The 16,968-nt window shown below is 42.9% G+C and overlaps 2 protein-coding genes across 4 annotated transcripts; one reads left to right on the forward strand and one right to left on the reverse strand.

The window, feature by feature from the left end:
- Positions 1-1,139: 1,139 nt before the first annotated feature.
- Positions 1,140-3,869, forward strand: LOC139390044 (T-box-containing protein TBX6L-like). Its single transcript, XM_071137156.1, has 9 exons — positions 1,140-1,155; positions 1,406-1,562; positions 1,692-1,794; positions 2,212-2,376; positions 2,491-2,637; positions 2,750-2,820; positions 2,912-3,000; positions 3,101-3,320; positions 3,434-3,869. The coding sequence occupies exons 1-9, from the start codon at positions 1,140-1,142 to the stop codon at positions 3,867-3,869; spliced, it is 1,404 nt and encodes a 467-aa protein (XP_070993257.1).
- Positions 3,870-5,862: 1,993 nt separating this feature from the next.
- On the reverse strand, positions 5,863-13,018 carry LOC139389266 (kelch-like family member 22). Of its 3 annotated transcripts, none has more exons than XM_071135825.1 (8): positions 12,920-13,018; positions 11,830-12,125; positions 11,550-11,715; positions 11,150-11,461; positions 10,445-10,854; positions 9,302-9,494; positions 8,765-8,998; positions 5,863-8,646 (listed from the first exon to the last, which is right to left on the reverse strand). In XM_071135825.1, the coding sequence occupies exons 2-8, from the start codon at positions 12,048-12,050 to the stop codon at positions 8,317-8,319; spliced, it is 1,866 nt and encodes a 621-aa protein (XP_070991926.1). In that variant the 5' UTR covers positions 12,051-12,125; positions 12,920-13,018; the 3' UTR covers positions 5,863-8,316. The 3 variants fall into 3 exon arrangements, with proteins under 3 accessions (XP_070991926.1, XP_070991924.1, XP_070991925.1); XM_071135823.1 differs by lacking the exon at positions 12,920-13,018 and adding an exon at positions 12,757-12,873; XM_071135824.1 differs by lacking the exon at positions 12,920-13,018 and adding an exon at positions 12,757-12,831 and having other exon boundaries at positions 7,173-8,646; positions 11,830-12,104.
- Between the last annotated feature and the right edge of the window lie 3,950 nt (positions 13,019-16,968).

The following is a 16,968-nucleotide window of genomic DNA, read 5'->3' on the forward strand; positions in this document are numbered from 1 at the left end:
GATCAGGAGTCCCATAGGGCGGCGTACAATTGGCTCAGCATCGTCCGGGTTAGGGGAGGGTTTGGCCGGGGTAGGCCATTATTGTAAAATAAGAATTTGTTCTTAACTGACTTGCCTAGATAAATAAAGGTTAAAAACTTTTTTTTTTGAAATCATGCACATAAAATTTCAATAATGCACAAAATAATATTTGTTGATTAGATGCTTTTTTAATTATGAGGTTATTTTCTCTTGAACCATATGGTCTATCTACTAGAAACTGATGGACAATATGGACACAGTTACAAAAATGAATACCATATATGGATACTTTTTTTTTTTTTGTTTTAAAAGTTATTCAATTCTAAACTAGCAAAGTTACGTTAGATTGCCATAGATTTTCTGTTTAATACCAAAATTACTGAAGTAATTATTGTTATTATTGGTAATTCTGGAAAATCAGTAGCTTTGCAACCCTAATTTTATCAGTAGCTTTTTGCAACCCCGACTCAAATGTTATATTTTGTGAGGGTTGATCTCACTTCCCTGAACTTGTATTAAATGTGTCAAATGAATTATAATGGCTATTTTATCACATTGCATGAGGACACTAAATGGACTTTCTGTGTGTGATTACGTCTGTGTGAATGATATTTACACAGATTTTGGTGCCGCTGCAGGCCCCGTTCTCCAGTGGGGAAGCCTGTCCATATTTGTTTAAAAGTCTCTTAGCAGTTAATAAAGATGCATTTCCTCCGTCCCCCTTCCTGTGGAGACGGTATCAAGGCCCTGTTAAGTCCCTTTGATTTCCACAACCCTCCAATCACAGTGGGACATTGACTCATCATTGTGCCACTTCAAAGCCTGGGAATGGCTCTCTCTCCTGGCCACTCCCACCCCTGGGATCTCCTTAAAAGTCAGGGACACCTTGTCCTCCAGTTGAACAGTTCTAGAGTGCCCGAAGTGATTGCTGTTAGAACACTATTGGACCTAACACCCCTCAATTTATGCTTCCAGCACCAGTGGAATATACTGAAAGCCCAAGACAGATGTGCAGCACCAAGGAGGGACTGTGAACTACTTTGGATATCACTGAACCAGTTTACTGATACATTATATTTTTGGCGCACCTCTTCTTGTTGCACCAACTCGTCTAAAGAATGCAGTCCATCAGAGGTGAGTGTTGGTCCTGAAGCTCTTTTTTTGTCATCAAACCTCCCTTGGACTCCCAATGGACATCACACATTCAAGTCATAAGCTCTCATTGCCTATATCAATAGTTTGGGTTGTATTCTTAGTCTACTCTGTGTATATGAAATGCTCCTCTTTATCCCGGCCTATTCAGTTCTCATCTTGATCAGCTAGTCATCCATCAGTTTTGGTTTATGGCTGTGTCTTAATGATGGTTTCCACATCTACATCTTAGACATGAAGTCCAACTTTATTGCTCCACCCTCCTCCTCTATTCCCGGTGGTCCCGACGCCTATCACCAAGGCAACATCAGGATGACTCTGGAGGACCCAGAACTCTGGAAGTCTTTCCATGAAATTGGAACAGAGATGATTATCACTAAACCGGGCAGGTAAGATAACCACAGCTTCCAATTCTATCTGCCATGATCAATTACAATGTACTTGATCGAAATTGCTTCAAGAAGTAACATTTTTATTGTGTGGACTGTCATGATAATGATTATCCTTGTATTTTACAGGAGAATGTTTCCACACTGTAAAATCAACCTTTCTGGGCTGATGCCTTGTTCCAAGTACATCTTGCTGGTTGACATGGTTCCTGTGGATGGTTTCAGGTATAAGGTAAGAACCTTTAGCATGTTTGCACTTTAATACATATCCATTGTCTTTCATGAGCAAAATCATTGAAATCATGGAGAATTTTACATTTAGAAATGACACAACCCCGGCTTGTAAAAAACAATCTTGATATTAGCGATAGCTTTTCTCTAATGGCCAGCATCTCCAGACGAGATCCAGCTCCACTCCAGCCTCTGCTCATCACCCCTCTGACATTGGACATCACAGGGCATTATCTCTTCCTGTTGTTCTATCCCCTGCTGTTTGCCCCCTTCTCTCTGTGGGTGGTGCAAGCCAAACTATCACTCTCTCTTTTAGCCTCCTTAAAGTTAGGCAGGGATCCTCTGAAAATCACCTCACCCTCCTTGTATGACAGATAAACAAAGTTTGTTTTTACTCAATTTCTTGGTCTCCTTCCAGTGGAATAAAGAGAAATGGGAAGTGGCTGGGAAAGCAGAGCCACAGCCCCCTTGCCGGACGTACCTGCACCCAGACTCTCCAGCCCCTGGGAGCCACTGGATGAAACAGACCGTGTCCTTCCTTAAGCTCAAGCTCACCAACAACACCCTGGACCAACATGGCCATGTAAGAAGGCATTGTCAAGCTCTGTAATAATAGATATAGACTTCTTCTATAGAGCTTTGATGATATTAAGTGTTGTCATTGTTCCAGTGACTAAACTAACTGCATCTCTATCAGATAATTTTGCACTCCATGCATCGCTACCACCCGCGCTTCCACATTGTCCAGGCAGACGACATGTACAGTGTACGCTGGAGTGTATTCCAGACCTTTACCTTCCCTGAGACCTCCTTCACCTCCGTCACTGCTTACCAGAACACTAAGGTCAGTCTCACTGCAGTCACTGGCAGAGCAGGGCACTCACTACCCTTTATTTCCCCAAGCAAGCATCTGGTAACAAGGCACTAGGTGTTTAAAGCAACTCTTTCTCCCCTAGATAACCAAGCTGAAAATCGACCACAACCCATTTGCGAAAGGCTTCAGAGACGAAGGAACTAATACAAAAAGGTAGAATAGTTACTATAACTATTGTTCTATTATATGCTTGTCTTGAATATAAGTTCACTAATGATCGGCCCTATTATCTTTCCCGCTGCAGGCGCGCTAACAGAAACCCAGCCTGCCCAGAGAATAAAGCAAAGAAAATTGATTGTCTAAGCAGAGAGTCAGATGAGGACAGTCCTCCTGGTATTGGATTTCACCACTTGGTGACCAAATTACTCATCACTTCATGTAGAAATAGTTCTTCCCTGAGCTTAGTGGATCTGATGTCATGTATGTTTTTCAGACTTCCCCAGGTCATCATTTGAAGGATACGAAGGAGAGCAGGCAGAACTCCCCAAAACCAAAGAGGAGGAAGTGGTGAAAGAGGAACGCTACTCCCCCTGGGGGCCTGAGAGGGAGCATGGCCACCACGTCCGGACAGATTCACCCCCTGGACCTGACGCCAGAGAAATGTACAATGCAGAGCAGCTAGTACCAGCCCCAGCTTCATACCAGCCTTACAGGTAGGCACCACAGCATGCTATCTGTCATGTTCATTCTGCTGTATATCTCACTGCCACATTGTCATCAAAGCAGATAACACTGACCACCACCCTGCCTTCTCTTCTTTCCTCAGGTTCCATGAATACGGGAAGTCTCCATCTCCCTCCTCCAGCGTAGGCAGCAGCAACGGGGGTTCTGGACGGGCCAGCTTTGAGTCCAGAGTCTCTGATGTAGCCACAGTCCCAGAGCATGAGGCCTCCAAGCCCTCTACCCATGAGATTGGACCATCTCCCTGTGGCACCCAGCCCTCTGCAGGACATCACCAGGACTACACAGGGGTGCTCAACATGGCCCAGGCAGGCAAGCCAGGGGTCCTCAGCCACCACATTTACACCCCTTACAGCACCGAGCAGACCCTGGGCCAGTGGAGCGGCCCCAGCCCCGTCCAGTACCCTCCCCCTCACCACCTGCCCTCTGACTACAGTACCCCGGCTATGCACCACGGATATCACCATGGCAATGTGGCTGAGTGGAGCCAGTACCCACTCTTCTCTTACTCATGCTGGTGAAACCATTTCCTCAGTTTCTCCCAAAAGAGAAGGACTGCAGTCTCACAAGTGACTCAGCGAGACCTCATAAATGCTACTATGCCGTCATACCTGTGTTTCCTCTGTCCCAAGTCCAGCACCACACCCTGACTGCTGATCCAGAGCTCACAGCCATGCTACCTTATGCTGGGGCTGAAAGAGAAGGACCTGGGTCAGGAGAAATGCCAACCAGCAGAGAGAATAACGGAGTGGAACAGAGACAATATACTTCAGAATGACTTACCAGAGTAGAGGTGTGGACTGGTCTGATATCACAACTGGCTTTAGGCCTAAGGCCTGAAAAATGTATGCGTTCCTCCCAGTGAAATGTATGTTAATTGCTGAATTTATTTATTTCGTGTTTGGACTTCGTTTCTCCCTGGTAAATATTTTTGTAAAAATTAAAAACATTTTGGGTGTAATAAATTGCTTTACTGATATGTTAATGTCACCTGTATGGAATAAAAAAAAAGTTCTAACTGTTTTTCACTGTTTTCTTCAAAGCTAATGAAGTATTAATTTCTTGGGAGCCTGGTGCATTATAGTGCATGACAATACAGCAGCCAATGCAACTTTTAAAGGCATTTTCCTTAACGCTTGTGGAGATCACATTAATGGTAAACTCTGCGCAGGTCGGCTCAAGCATAAATTACCCTTTAAAAATGTATGTCATAGCGCATTCTCCCTCCGAACGAGCCTCAAACTGAATCTGGGCCTTGATCAATCTCCCTTCTTGGGATATCAGGACTTTCCACTGGCTGTTTTCTATGAGTTCAGTTCTCTCGGATTTGATTATTGCTGTCAGATTTTGAGGTCAAAATAGATGACCTAATGCAAGTCCAGGTTGATAGGATATACAATTAAGGATGGTACACTGTTATCCACACTCCATAACCTTGTTCATCTGTCTTTGCACTTTTGAAAATCACATAGCTACACTTCCTACTCTGGTGTTTGTATTTTACCTTTGTTGACCTAACGAGGACCACACTCCGGTTTCCTTTGGCTCAGCATGCATTAAAGACCCTGCACTATTGTGCCTCTGGCCAGGGGAGTGACTTCACCTGCTGAGATTTACCCACTTGCGTAATAAAACATGCCACGGTCATCTTTCTCCCTCTGAACGAGCGTTAAGAGCATGAAAATTGGGGGCAGTTGGCTTCCTTTCACAGCAGCAAGCACAGAGCAGCCTGATGGCCCTTTTTCACGGATGTCAGCTGCTAATGACTGCCGTAAAGCCCGGGAGGGAGGGTGGGAGTCGTCCTCCAGGGGACAATGCTGCCAAGGGCTTTTACTCAGCTCAATTCATTAGTAGGCTCTTTGTGACATTAGTGGGGAAAATCTTTGGCTCCCTTTCTCCCGCCCTCCTCTCCTGATGAACTCACTCTACCCAGCTGATACATGATGCACACGTTGTTTACCCTATCTGACAGTGTTGGTGTCGGGAGAAGAATAGAGGACGTTCTGTATAAAGGTCCCAATTTAACTTTAGAATTGATCTCCCATCTCAGTGAGTCATGCCACAGTAGAGTCATCCCAGTCATTACTGATTATTTGATGTGGCGGAAATGTAGTGGCAGAGAAGATCACTGTAATGAAATTAAAATATCCTGGACAGTCATAGATCGCTGGGGCCCCAGCTATCAAATGAGATCCAATCCAAGTGAGAGCACTTTGGAGCGAATTGCAACATTATTTGATCTATTCTCTGCTCTACTAGAGATATGCCAGGAGCATATTCCATTCCCCATCCTTTATTCTAGGAGGAGATGCTGAGTCAGCAGACTGTTGGTACTTGAGGGTGGGAAATGGTTTGGGCTATGGCTGACAGGAAAATACAGGAAGATTAAAAAAAAAAAAAGTTTAACTCCCCCAATATCCTGTTTGTGTTTTTTTTGTCAGGACAGGGCTATCAGCAGTACCACAGACATAAGTACGGGTATGTACCGCTACTGGAATTAAAAACAAATACTGATTTAAGAACACCTCTTCAATATACTAAATTGATTTAACATGATGAAAATTAACTTGGAAGTCAAAATACACCATGTTTTAGGTTCAATAACCAGAGTTCATAGGGAGTGCAGTGGAAAACAAAGTGACCCAGTGTTGCATAACTGTGACCCAAATCACCACAAAGAATTACTCCCCCAGTGTTCTCATTTTACAAATAATATTAGAATAGCAAGCAACATCTGTGATGTTAAATAACTGATAGGGCATTTGTCTTATTGGACTATAATCTAAATACTGTGCCCATTTCTACAACCAAACAGATATCAATGAACCGTCATACAGAACATAGTCGACTTAGATAATCAGAAGACAGGCTGATGTTAGTGCTGATAGATAGTTTACATCCATGCATGCTCCTCAACATGACCTAACTGGGTGGAGGAGTGTGATGTTCTGGGGGTTGGACTTAGGCCCGGCCCACTTCCTCCCCTGACAGATGTCAAATGGTCAGCAGGACCCTTTTCAAGTGCAGAGCTGCCTCCCCAGGTCTGTCCCAACCTTCCTTTTTCATCACCAGCAGTAGGACAGGACAGGGCTCAGAGCACAAACACTTATCTTATGTAACAACCCCCAAGACACTCACGTCCAACATTCCACTCTGCATAAACTGTTCAAGACAGCACCACCCAGGAAATGTCAGCATTTTAATAGCTCTGATAATGGACAAGCAAAGAGCTCTAAATCGACCTTAACTCTAAAGTGTGTAAAGGCCTCAGCTCTCTCTGACAATGCCAAATAATTGACATACGTCTTCATTATTCCCCAGGTGGTCAGTGGTGTCAGAATGAATAGATTGCTGTTTATGGACACCATGAAAACGTAGCAGTTTGTGCGAGCTGAGCTGGATGTCCAAAACAAGAGGGCACATCAGCAGACCAAAACGACACACCAGGGACTGGCATGACAGTGTGAAATAAAGAGGGGGGAACTGACTGGGGGATGATGGGGGTTTGCAGATGAAACAGCCTTGGAGAAGAAAGCAGCAGTCAAGCTTCATAAAGTCAATGGGCTATAGGACCAAATGGAGAGGAAATAGCTGAGACTGGGAGGGATGAAGGATATAGGCAACAACAACCACCTTGAAAGGACAGACAACCACTCAGGCCTGGTCAATACCATGTAAATCTCAGTATAGAGAGGAATTCCTTTGGACATAAAGGAAATTGCAAATAAATAAATGATTACTACATGAATTAGTAGTAATTATTCACTAAATCACTCTCAACAATTATTTGCTGCTCTGTAAAAAGTCACATATATAGGCAAACGGTTGTCTTGGGGTTTAGAATATGATCTTGTTTTTATTACAGAGATGCAGGGTAAAATATTCTGGATGATTTCATGTGTACCAATTGTAGTATAATCACATGTTTACTACATCTTTATTCAAATCCACTGTCAACAATTAGTGACTTCTTTCCTCAACAACAATTTGATAAACTGTGATAGAAGAGGCACATTATTAAAGGCCCATTTCTAACCAAACAGGAAACCCTGTCTTAAGTGTAACAGAGAAAACAAGGCACAGTGTGGAAATAAGACAAATGAATCATTATTCATTTTAAGTTCATGATGAGTAAATGCCATTCTCATGATATCATAGTAATAACCAGTCGTTATAAGGGCCAATATTGGAACATAAACCATGAATCCGGCTCAACAGAACTAGACAAACAGTTTTGGTTTCCAAGCTGGCAAATTAATGGCCTGTTTCCTTCACAAGTGCAACATTAAACAAATGAAATATTATATATCTAATGATACTGTAAAAGCAAAGGTTATTATTTGGTCTAAAATGTCAAACTAAATATGATTATAGATTTTGTTAACCGTGATCATTTGAGTACTCCTCCTCATCAAATTATTGCATAGTCAATGAATATCCCTCTGTGCCTCATTTGAACTGGTTGTAATGTTAAGTTGAAGAGCTGTGAAACATTTGTATGATTTTGTGGAGGAAGTGTTCCAAAAAAAGGCTATTTCTTTCTTCTCCTCTTTGTATAAAGTAAAGGGGGAACAGCAGTGATAGACCAAAGTGGTAAAGTCACCTTAATCTGTCAATCTGGCAGACACACACGCAGAAACGTCTTCAGGTCAAAGTGAGGGCAAGCTGCAAAGACGGGAGAAGGCCTACAGAAGTACAGATGTTGGAGCAACAACACAAGAGAAAGAGGCAAAAGGTTTTGGTTAACACTTTGGTTCAGAGGCACTCAGCGTGGTCAACATGCAGGGAGAGACTACCCTCCCATCACCACTGTATCAAACAAGCTAGGGAAATACCACAAGGATTCATTCAGCCTTGCATGCAAAATAAAAGATTGAGCAAATAACAGATTCCCCTCAGATTCAGTTCAATGCCACCTCTGAACACCGCTCTAGTCTCCTCCTCCACAGTCAGTACCACGTCAGTCAGTCAGTCCTCAGAGTTGTCCAAATCCACCTCCTCCCAGGATGCCTTGGTGCGCTGCTCCCAGTTCTTGGCTTGATCAATCACAGCACGGGAGAGGAGCACCACGCAGGCTGCCAGGCCGGAGATACGGTCCTCGAATGCTGTCCCACTCTCCCAGAGGTCTGCCTCTGTGTTATACACGTGCACGTATTTCATACGGTTGCTCTTGTCATGAGAGCGCCCACCTAGTATGTAGATGAGGCTGCCGAGTACTGCCACACCAGGCTCCCCATGACCAGCTGGTAGAGGAGTCATCACAGACCAAGAGTTATCTGCTGGGCTGTAGCATGCCACCTGGATAAGAGACCAGTAACTTAGTACATTACTTTACATCTCACACCTCAAGCCTTTGTTGCATTACAAACTGTTGCTCAGTCACTTTGAATACCATTGGTAAGTGGGGGTACGGTACCTGGAGAACATCTCGGCGGTACCCGCGCTCATCATTGCTGCCACCAATGACATAGACCCGTCCATTGACAGCAGCCATACCATGCCATGCCCGCTCCACCGGCCCCTCTGCACACTCTGCCCACTGGTTGTGCTGGGGGTCATAACAGTATGTCTCTCTCAGGTACGCCATTCCCCGCCGCCCACAAGTGATGTACATCTTGCCATCCAAGACTGCTCCGGCGTGTGCATATACCTAGAGGGAAGACTAGACTAGTATTCAGGCATAGGATCGGCACAACATAAAAAATAAGAACAAAGGGCCACGGAATATCAAGAATAGCTCATTCAGGGAAGAAATCCATATTTATTTGATTATTCTCACAAATGGTGAATTGGTCCTATTTGTTGTTTATCTCAAGGGAAGGTTCCTCATAAATCCCCTTCTCCCTCCATACTTTGATACACTGACAAATAGATATCAGTGAATATCTAGCACCCTCTTATGGACAATGTGAGTGCATACTTAGAGGTTTTGCTCTTTATGACGTGATCGTACCTCTCTCTTGAGGGCTGCCACATATTCCCAGGTGTTGGTGTGTGGGTCGTAGCGTTCTACACACTCCAGTTCATTGCTGTAGTCGCGCCCCCCAATAGCGTAGATGTGTCCGTCCAGCACACACACACAGTGGTCTGCATGCTGCTGCTGCAGGGGCTTGATGGAGCACCAGATGTTGTGGCGAGGGTCATATCTAAGAGGAGGAGACTGAGTGCTTGAGATCAAATATCACGTCTTTTCATTAATTCATGTCAAATGTCAAAAAGAGGACATGCTAATTAATGGCAAAAAGGGGAATGCTAATTAATTGGCAATTAGTCATATTTTGAACGTGCATTTTTGTGATATTTGTCATGCAAAATTATTGCAAAGTTTCAACTGCAGTGATTTAAATCCAAAGAAAAACAAGACTTCTGACTGTTCCAAGGACAGTAGTAAACAGACCTTTTTGAGCAAATTAGAGTTCAAATTCAATTACATGGGAACTCAACACAGAACAACTTATCAGTCAGATGGCATTTTGAGCTGACACCTGTCTGTTGTTATGCATGTAGCCTACTCTTTTATAATAGGAATGCATATATTTTTATTTATTTAACTAGACAAGTCAGTGAAGAACAAATTCTTATTTACAATGACGGCCTTGGGTTAACTGCCTTGTTCAGGGGCAGAATTACAGACTTTTACCTTGTCAGCTTGGGGATTCAATCTAGCAACCTTCAGTTACTGGCCCAACACTAACAACTAGGCTACCTGCCGCCCCAATACTGCCCTACCAAGCAAAAAGGCAGTATCTGCTCATTTGGTTGAAATTGAGTTAGTCATTTTTGCTACTTTAAATACATGCTTAATCATGTGGACAAGTATCCTGCCTCTGTTGTATTGTTTTGGAGAAGATGGGGGTCATTTTAGCAGTAAAGTTACTGTGAAACTAAGGTAAATTAAAGATTTTTCTCCACGCTATGAGCAGTTACTGCCTTTTTGCTAAGTAGGGTGGAATACAGTTTTACTTCTATACAGTGGCTTCTTTCATTGTTAGACACTGCATTCTGCTCTGTATGGTAGATAGTTAAGAGAATCACACAGTAGATCATGACAGCAGACCTAATGATCAGATCGATACTCTGTTAGAGTGGGTCTCACCTCCAGCAGCGAGTCTCTGCACGAAAGCCGCTGGTGTTCTTGTCTCCCCCAATCAGATAGACAAAGTTGTTCAGCACAGCGATACCTTGGTTGGACATGCGGGGGGCTTGAGCAGCCGTGAGTGTCCTCCACTCACCCCAGCTAGGGTGATAGACCTGGAACAATTCTTCGCTCTCAGTCAGTGAGCCAGAGGAGAACATACCTCCGAAGCCAAGGATGCAGTTGAAGTTGGAACGGGGCTGGGTGAGGGGGCCCTGCAGGATGGGCTGCCAAAGCTCCTGCTCGTGGTAACGCAGTGCAGCTGCCACAAAGTCCTTCAGTGGACACTGATTCAGCCGCCCAAACAGTCTCTGCAACACCTGTTTGTCCATGAGGCAGAAACGCACTGCCTCGAGCATCCTCAGATTGTCCTGGGGGAGGGGGAGAATGAGTAATGAGGCAGAGCAGTCTGTTCCACACATCCCTACACAAAGGCCCATCTGAGTTTGTTCATCTCTGATATCACGGTGCCATTCACCAGCCATGTATCTATACAAGCCTGGTGGTCAAACGTGAAACAGCTTTCAAAGTTATTGGATTTTCATGTAGTACAAAATGACCAGCGGAGGGCATGCATTCTTTTACTGCTTCTGATATACGGCAGTACCATGGGCAAACAGCCTCAAATGTCTCAAAGCGAGTGGCTGACTAACCGGCTGGCCTTACCTGGAGGGACACCTGGTCTGTCTCCACCTGCTCTGGGCTGTAGTGGTAGTGCAAAGCTGCCTCGTACACCTCATTCTCTGAACTGACCTCCAGCTCGTCACTGCTCAGCACACTGAGGACCTTCTCTGGGGGAAGCTGGCGGTACACCTCTGTGCGAGAGAACGTCTGAATGTTCCTCAGGATGTAGGAGTGCACCTTGGCCCCCAGCTGCTGCAGCCCATACACATCAGCCAGCTTGTCAACTTCCAAGATGTTGCTGTCATCCAGCCAGGAAAAGAGGAAGTCACAGCAAAAGCCAATAACCTCCTCAATCTACAAAATATTAAATCCAAAGGTCACCAGGGGATACAGCCCAAGACATATGACTTTGATCCAAAGGACACACAAAAAAAGAACATACCTGTACAAGAGTGGCAGCAACCAGGACCTCCTGCACATTGTCCAGGTCTAGCTCAAGCTCTGATGTGTAGATGAAGTCCAGAAGTTTGGTCATGGCAGTGTAGGTCACCCCATGCACTGGAATCTCTGTCAGCTGTGTCTCTCTGAGACCTCCAGCAAACATCCCTCTGGAGAAAACACAGGCAGGGTTAGGGGAGAAATAGCCTCTCCCCAAAGCGAGACGAGGCGAGAACTCCCTAAAGTCTTGCAGATGGAAAGTAGTGTCAGGTAGACAGGCCTACCTGAAGTAGTCACATGCGGCAGCCAGGAGGATACGATGGGCTTGGATGGGCTTGCCCTCCACCATGAGTACTACGTCAAACAGGATGCCACCCTGCCTCAAGCCAAACAGCCCATCCAACAGGCTGCGGGAATGGGCACAACTTCGATATGTCTGGCGGCCACATTGGCCAGATGAGGTGGTGGGGCTCCCCATTTGGTTCAGCTCCCCATCATCGGCCATTGCTGATTATTCCTTGTCTCACATTAGGCACACTAGTACTAGCTAATACTCACTCTTCCCATGATGTTCCACATGCTGATGTGGTTGGGTGAGATGAAACATGAAAGGGAAAAATAAACACGATCATGTAGCTACAGTTGCATAACTAGCTAGCTAACACCCCATGCACACAACATCATGCTAGATACTTCTTCCATTTATAATCATATCTGAAGATCTAGCAAGACGAATGTAAATCACGAACTACACTGATAATAGTAGGGTGACAGACCACCGGGTTAATAGCTAGTTATCTAGCTAGTGAATAACAGAATTGACTTATTATATGACTAGCTATATTGAATTCCTATGATATTCTTCTCCGATACCCATCACAACACTACCATAAACAGACATCACGTGACAAATGGTACAGCTACCCAAAGATGGTCTAGTTATATACTGCATAATACCTAGCTAGTTCATGAGTCATTATTACACAAGCACGCTGTGTAGCAGAACTCTCAAAAAACAGACGTTTCGAACGTAGCAGCAAGCTAAGTTAGCTAGCTAACATTAACACAGCTCTGCGATATCATTCTTCTGCAATTGCAAGTCGGTTGAAAAATAGTTAAGTTGTTTTCACTTTAGATTAGTTGAAACTAAAGCAATATTACCATTTGAACAATGTGGTTAAATAACTAGGGGAAAAAACAAAACAAAATACCTAGTTAGCCAGCCGTGTTTACTGTTTCTTTCAGTTATTCATGCACCCATTTCGTGTGAGGTCATTTCCGTCTACAATATTATTTCTGCGCGCACTAATGTCAGTGAATGATAAAGCATGACCATCTTAAATGTTTGTTTTACAGAAATAATGCATAGCGTACCTATTGTGCTGGATTTCACAGTGATTCGTGCTAATGTTGTGAAAGAAACTGAGGAGGGGAGACTGTCACCTGTGCACTATACAGGGTATTATGTAATGTGAGTAGGCTTGTCTGAAATGTAAATTAAGCGACACAATATGTGATTGTCTCACTGAGATATAAAAGAACGGATAGCCTACAGGAAATATACTTATTGTATGTGGCAGATGCGGAATAAATGTGACGTATGCCCATTAGTTGACTTACCAGAAGAGGACGCTCTTTCCTCAAACAAATGTCCTCTCTATCAACCCTGTGTTCATGTCAATGGGTGTGTTCGAGCATTAAGCTTAGACAAAAATTGTCAGTGAAGTCAGGGGAGCTGCATCTGTGACTGCCGAAAGTGGGACACTAGTGATTTTCCAACAGCAAACCTCAAATCAGCACGGCAGGGTCAACATTGTTGATAAAAGTGCTTCTTTATAAATGTCGACAAACTTTTCTATCACCCCATACCACACACTCACAAACTGAAAACAATGTGTGTACAATTTATTGGTTAGAGATGATTTGTATACCTTGTAGCTTCAGAATCCGGGCAAAGTTTGTTCCTGTTTCAGTCACGTTTTTGGCCAAGTTCACATGCTTCAAACAAAAACCAACTGCTCATTTTGAATGAATCTTTTTGGTCAACATCCGGAAAAGAGCCATTCATTTGGCTCCCTGATTTCCATACAGCTACTACTGCTTTTTAAACTCCGGACGATTATCTGTGGATAAGTTAGAAAAACTTTCTGTGAAAATGTTAATTCCTCACTGCAGGAACAATAGGTAGTGAGGAGAGCAACTCATTTTTCATATTTTTTTTCATCCATTTCTATGCACTACTGAACGAAGACCCGTTTAGGAGCCAAATGAACTACTCTTTTAGGTGAACGTATCCAAAAGATGCAGCTCATCGAAAAGACTTGGAATGCCCGTCCCTAAAAAACACTCTAATGATTGGTTGACAAATAGTTAGTAGTTAAATGTAATTTAAAGAAGGAGAAAAACTGACATTTAGCTAGATCATTTCCAAAGAAAGAACCCGTTGCTTACAGCAAATATGGTGGTACAGTTATTGTGGACTGTAATCAACCTGGCAACTTTGTATGGCAAATGATATTCACATGTTTACTGTGTTATGAATACCAATGTTCCCAGCTGCCTCCATTGGATTCAAGACAGAAGTTGCCATTTCTATTTCACATCCAGAGTCCAGACTATATCCCTTGAGATCTCATCAAGTTCCCACAGAGCTAAAGGTTCAATCTATATATGTCACATCCTCAATGTCTCATGAAAGATATGCTCTGTAATCTCCATTTTACTGATCAATGTAACTGGAGAGAGATTTATTTATGTTTTATTCAAATGGTCAGTCAGTGGTCATGGTCAGTCAATGCAATGTTTATAATGATAATGATTAACAATATCGCCTATACACAATCTGAATTCATAAGTGCAATATCAATACTGCATGTATTAGTCATACTGTATGTTGGATCACAAATGTAAATAAATACTTTTAATTTCAGAAAGAGTTTATCAAGCTGTTTAGACATTGTAGGTTGTTCTAGCTTGATAATGAGAGCTCAGCTCTGCACAAGCTCATACAGATGTTTCCTAAGGCTGCTTGTCCTGTTGTATCAAGGTATTATTGCTTTGGTTTTACAATCTCATTCATCTTCTGGGGAAGCTTTCATTTGCATACAGTTTACATTGTTTCCTGACATGTGAGACAGACATTTTCCAACTGATTTGGCATGATCCATTATTTAGTTCTATCCCTCAAACAGTCCTCATCTGGTGTATTTCTTTCTTTAGCACATGTCCCTATGCTTACTTTATTCTTAGTTTAAGCATGTATCAATGTAATCACAGCTCTTATCAGTTGTATTACCATTCACTTTCCCATGGCCTTGATTATGCCATTGCTTTCCCAGACATAATGCTATTTATACTCTGTCCTATGTCCTATTCTTGTGTGCTATGCGAGAGAGTTAGTACACTGGTAAAATTAAACCATTGTTTAATCAGGAACAGAATCACCAATGACAGAAGGGTACATGATTTTGTCAACATGAGGCAATTGTAATCTGTTTGTCTGTGTGTCAATTGTCAGGTTATCTTGCAGTGAAATTAGAACAAATGATGTTTCACAAAGAGACATTCATAATGTATTTTCCAAAGATAACCATTGCTCCATTCATCCTGATTGTGAAATGTTGGCTCATTATGTTCAGCCTCTGACTACGCTCTGTGGTTTACAAAGATGGATGGCAATCCAAAGGTTTGCTGTATCAGGAAGCACAAACATTGTATGCTACATGTAAACAGTTATGATTATTAAATACTCACTGGTTTGAAATAATGACACCTTAATTTTATTTTTGTACAGCACGGTACACAACACCATACACGTTGGTGGTCTTCAATTGTTGGTGGTCTTCAATCTTATCAGCACACTGGTTCTCATCACCACCTCTCATCCTCTCACTGTAACAGCTTGACACAGTCTTCTGTGTCACCATCTATAGTTGTAGGAAGAGAGGCCAGAGGTAACAGAGGGCATTGCCCTCAACCAATATTCCAGCCAATAGACCCACAGGCAATGTGGTAGATGTTATTCATAGATTTGAGATGGCTTGAGTTGGCCCAAAAAATCCATGTCACATTAATAAATTATGTTATGCTGATTGCATTGAAACTGAAAGGTGAAGCTGATGCAGCTCCACTGGATGGATCTGCCTGCCTCACAGGTGGTTGATTGAACAGTGCTTGAATAATTACTTTAGAATTATATAGGTTGACATTGGTCCTGGCATGGCTGTGTCAAACACTTCAGCAAAATAAAGTAATTCTGAAAGTCAGACTACTAGACTGAGGAGAGGACTCTAATGATATCATGGAGTTTGGCTTCTCTCTCGTCTTATTGTTTTATTTGACTTGTGAGAATGTGGACATGTTGTTGTTGTCGGCCCTGTCTCAAGGTCACATGTCTGGCAGAGTCATTAATGAGAGTACAATCCAACCAAGCTGGTAAAAATATCATCAGTTGTTAGGAAGGGCAGTTCAGCTTGTGTACAGATGCAGTTGTTGTTGGAAAATAACTGTACAAGTGAAAGCTATAGGAACAGTGAACCAGAAATCAATTACATTCAACTTCAAGGCTATTTATTTGGCAGATGCTTTCCAACAAAATAAGCCACTGTTTGAGCTATTAACTGGCAATTTCTTTGCAAAATGTTCATCCTTTTCTGCTGGAACTACTCCAGAGCTTATCTCTTGCAACCATGTGGATAATGAACATCTACTGTATAGAATGACCTTCAGCCAATCAGATTGGATTATTTAACAAAGTTATGGTATAAGAATATAATGGCGCTATAGAGACTGTAAATCTGTGAAGTGTCTGTCACTGTTCACTAAGTGTAAATTCTGGAAATAAAGGGATGGTTTCCAGGACACAGATTAAGCCTAATCCAGGACAAAAAAAGCATTTTTAATGGAGAATCACCATTGATCCCACTTTTTAGTCCAGGATTAGGATTAATCTGTGTCTGAGAAAACACCCCAGAAGGTTAATCTATTCATAATAGGCAACTACGGCATGCAAAGAAAATGATCGATTTCACATAATGATTGTCTGTCAAAATAGTATTGTATTGCTATCATCAGGTCCACAAGCCTTTACGAGTTCTGGAGAAAATAGTAGAGGAGTCTGCAGCATCACCTGCCAGTTAAACATACAATAGAAAGTAATGAGGCGTATTACTAAGGCTTGTTGAAAGGCGGGTGAACCAACCGTGCTTTCCTCTACAACACGGTGCTACTATATTTCAGTATGACTATGAAGTCTTGAGGAACTGGCAGATCTGTGAACAATACAACTGATTAGCACAGGACAGGTGGGTACCAGCACTGCCATTCACAGACAGTCTTCAAGCCATAGAATATGGTTTCCATGCAAACTAGTCACCCGTGTACAGGAGAGTTGGCATAAGGACCCAGTATTACTGTACATTAGA

Source organism: Oncorhynchus clarkii, chromosome 30 (assembly GCF_045791955.1).
Source record: "Oncorhynchus clarkii lewisi isolate Uvic-CL-2024 chromosome 30, UVic_Ocla_1.0, whole genome shotgun sequence".
Taxonomy (NCBI): domain Eukaryota; kingdom Metazoa; phylum Chordata; class Actinopteri; order Salmoniformes; family Salmonidae; genus Oncorhynchus; species Oncorhynchus clarkii.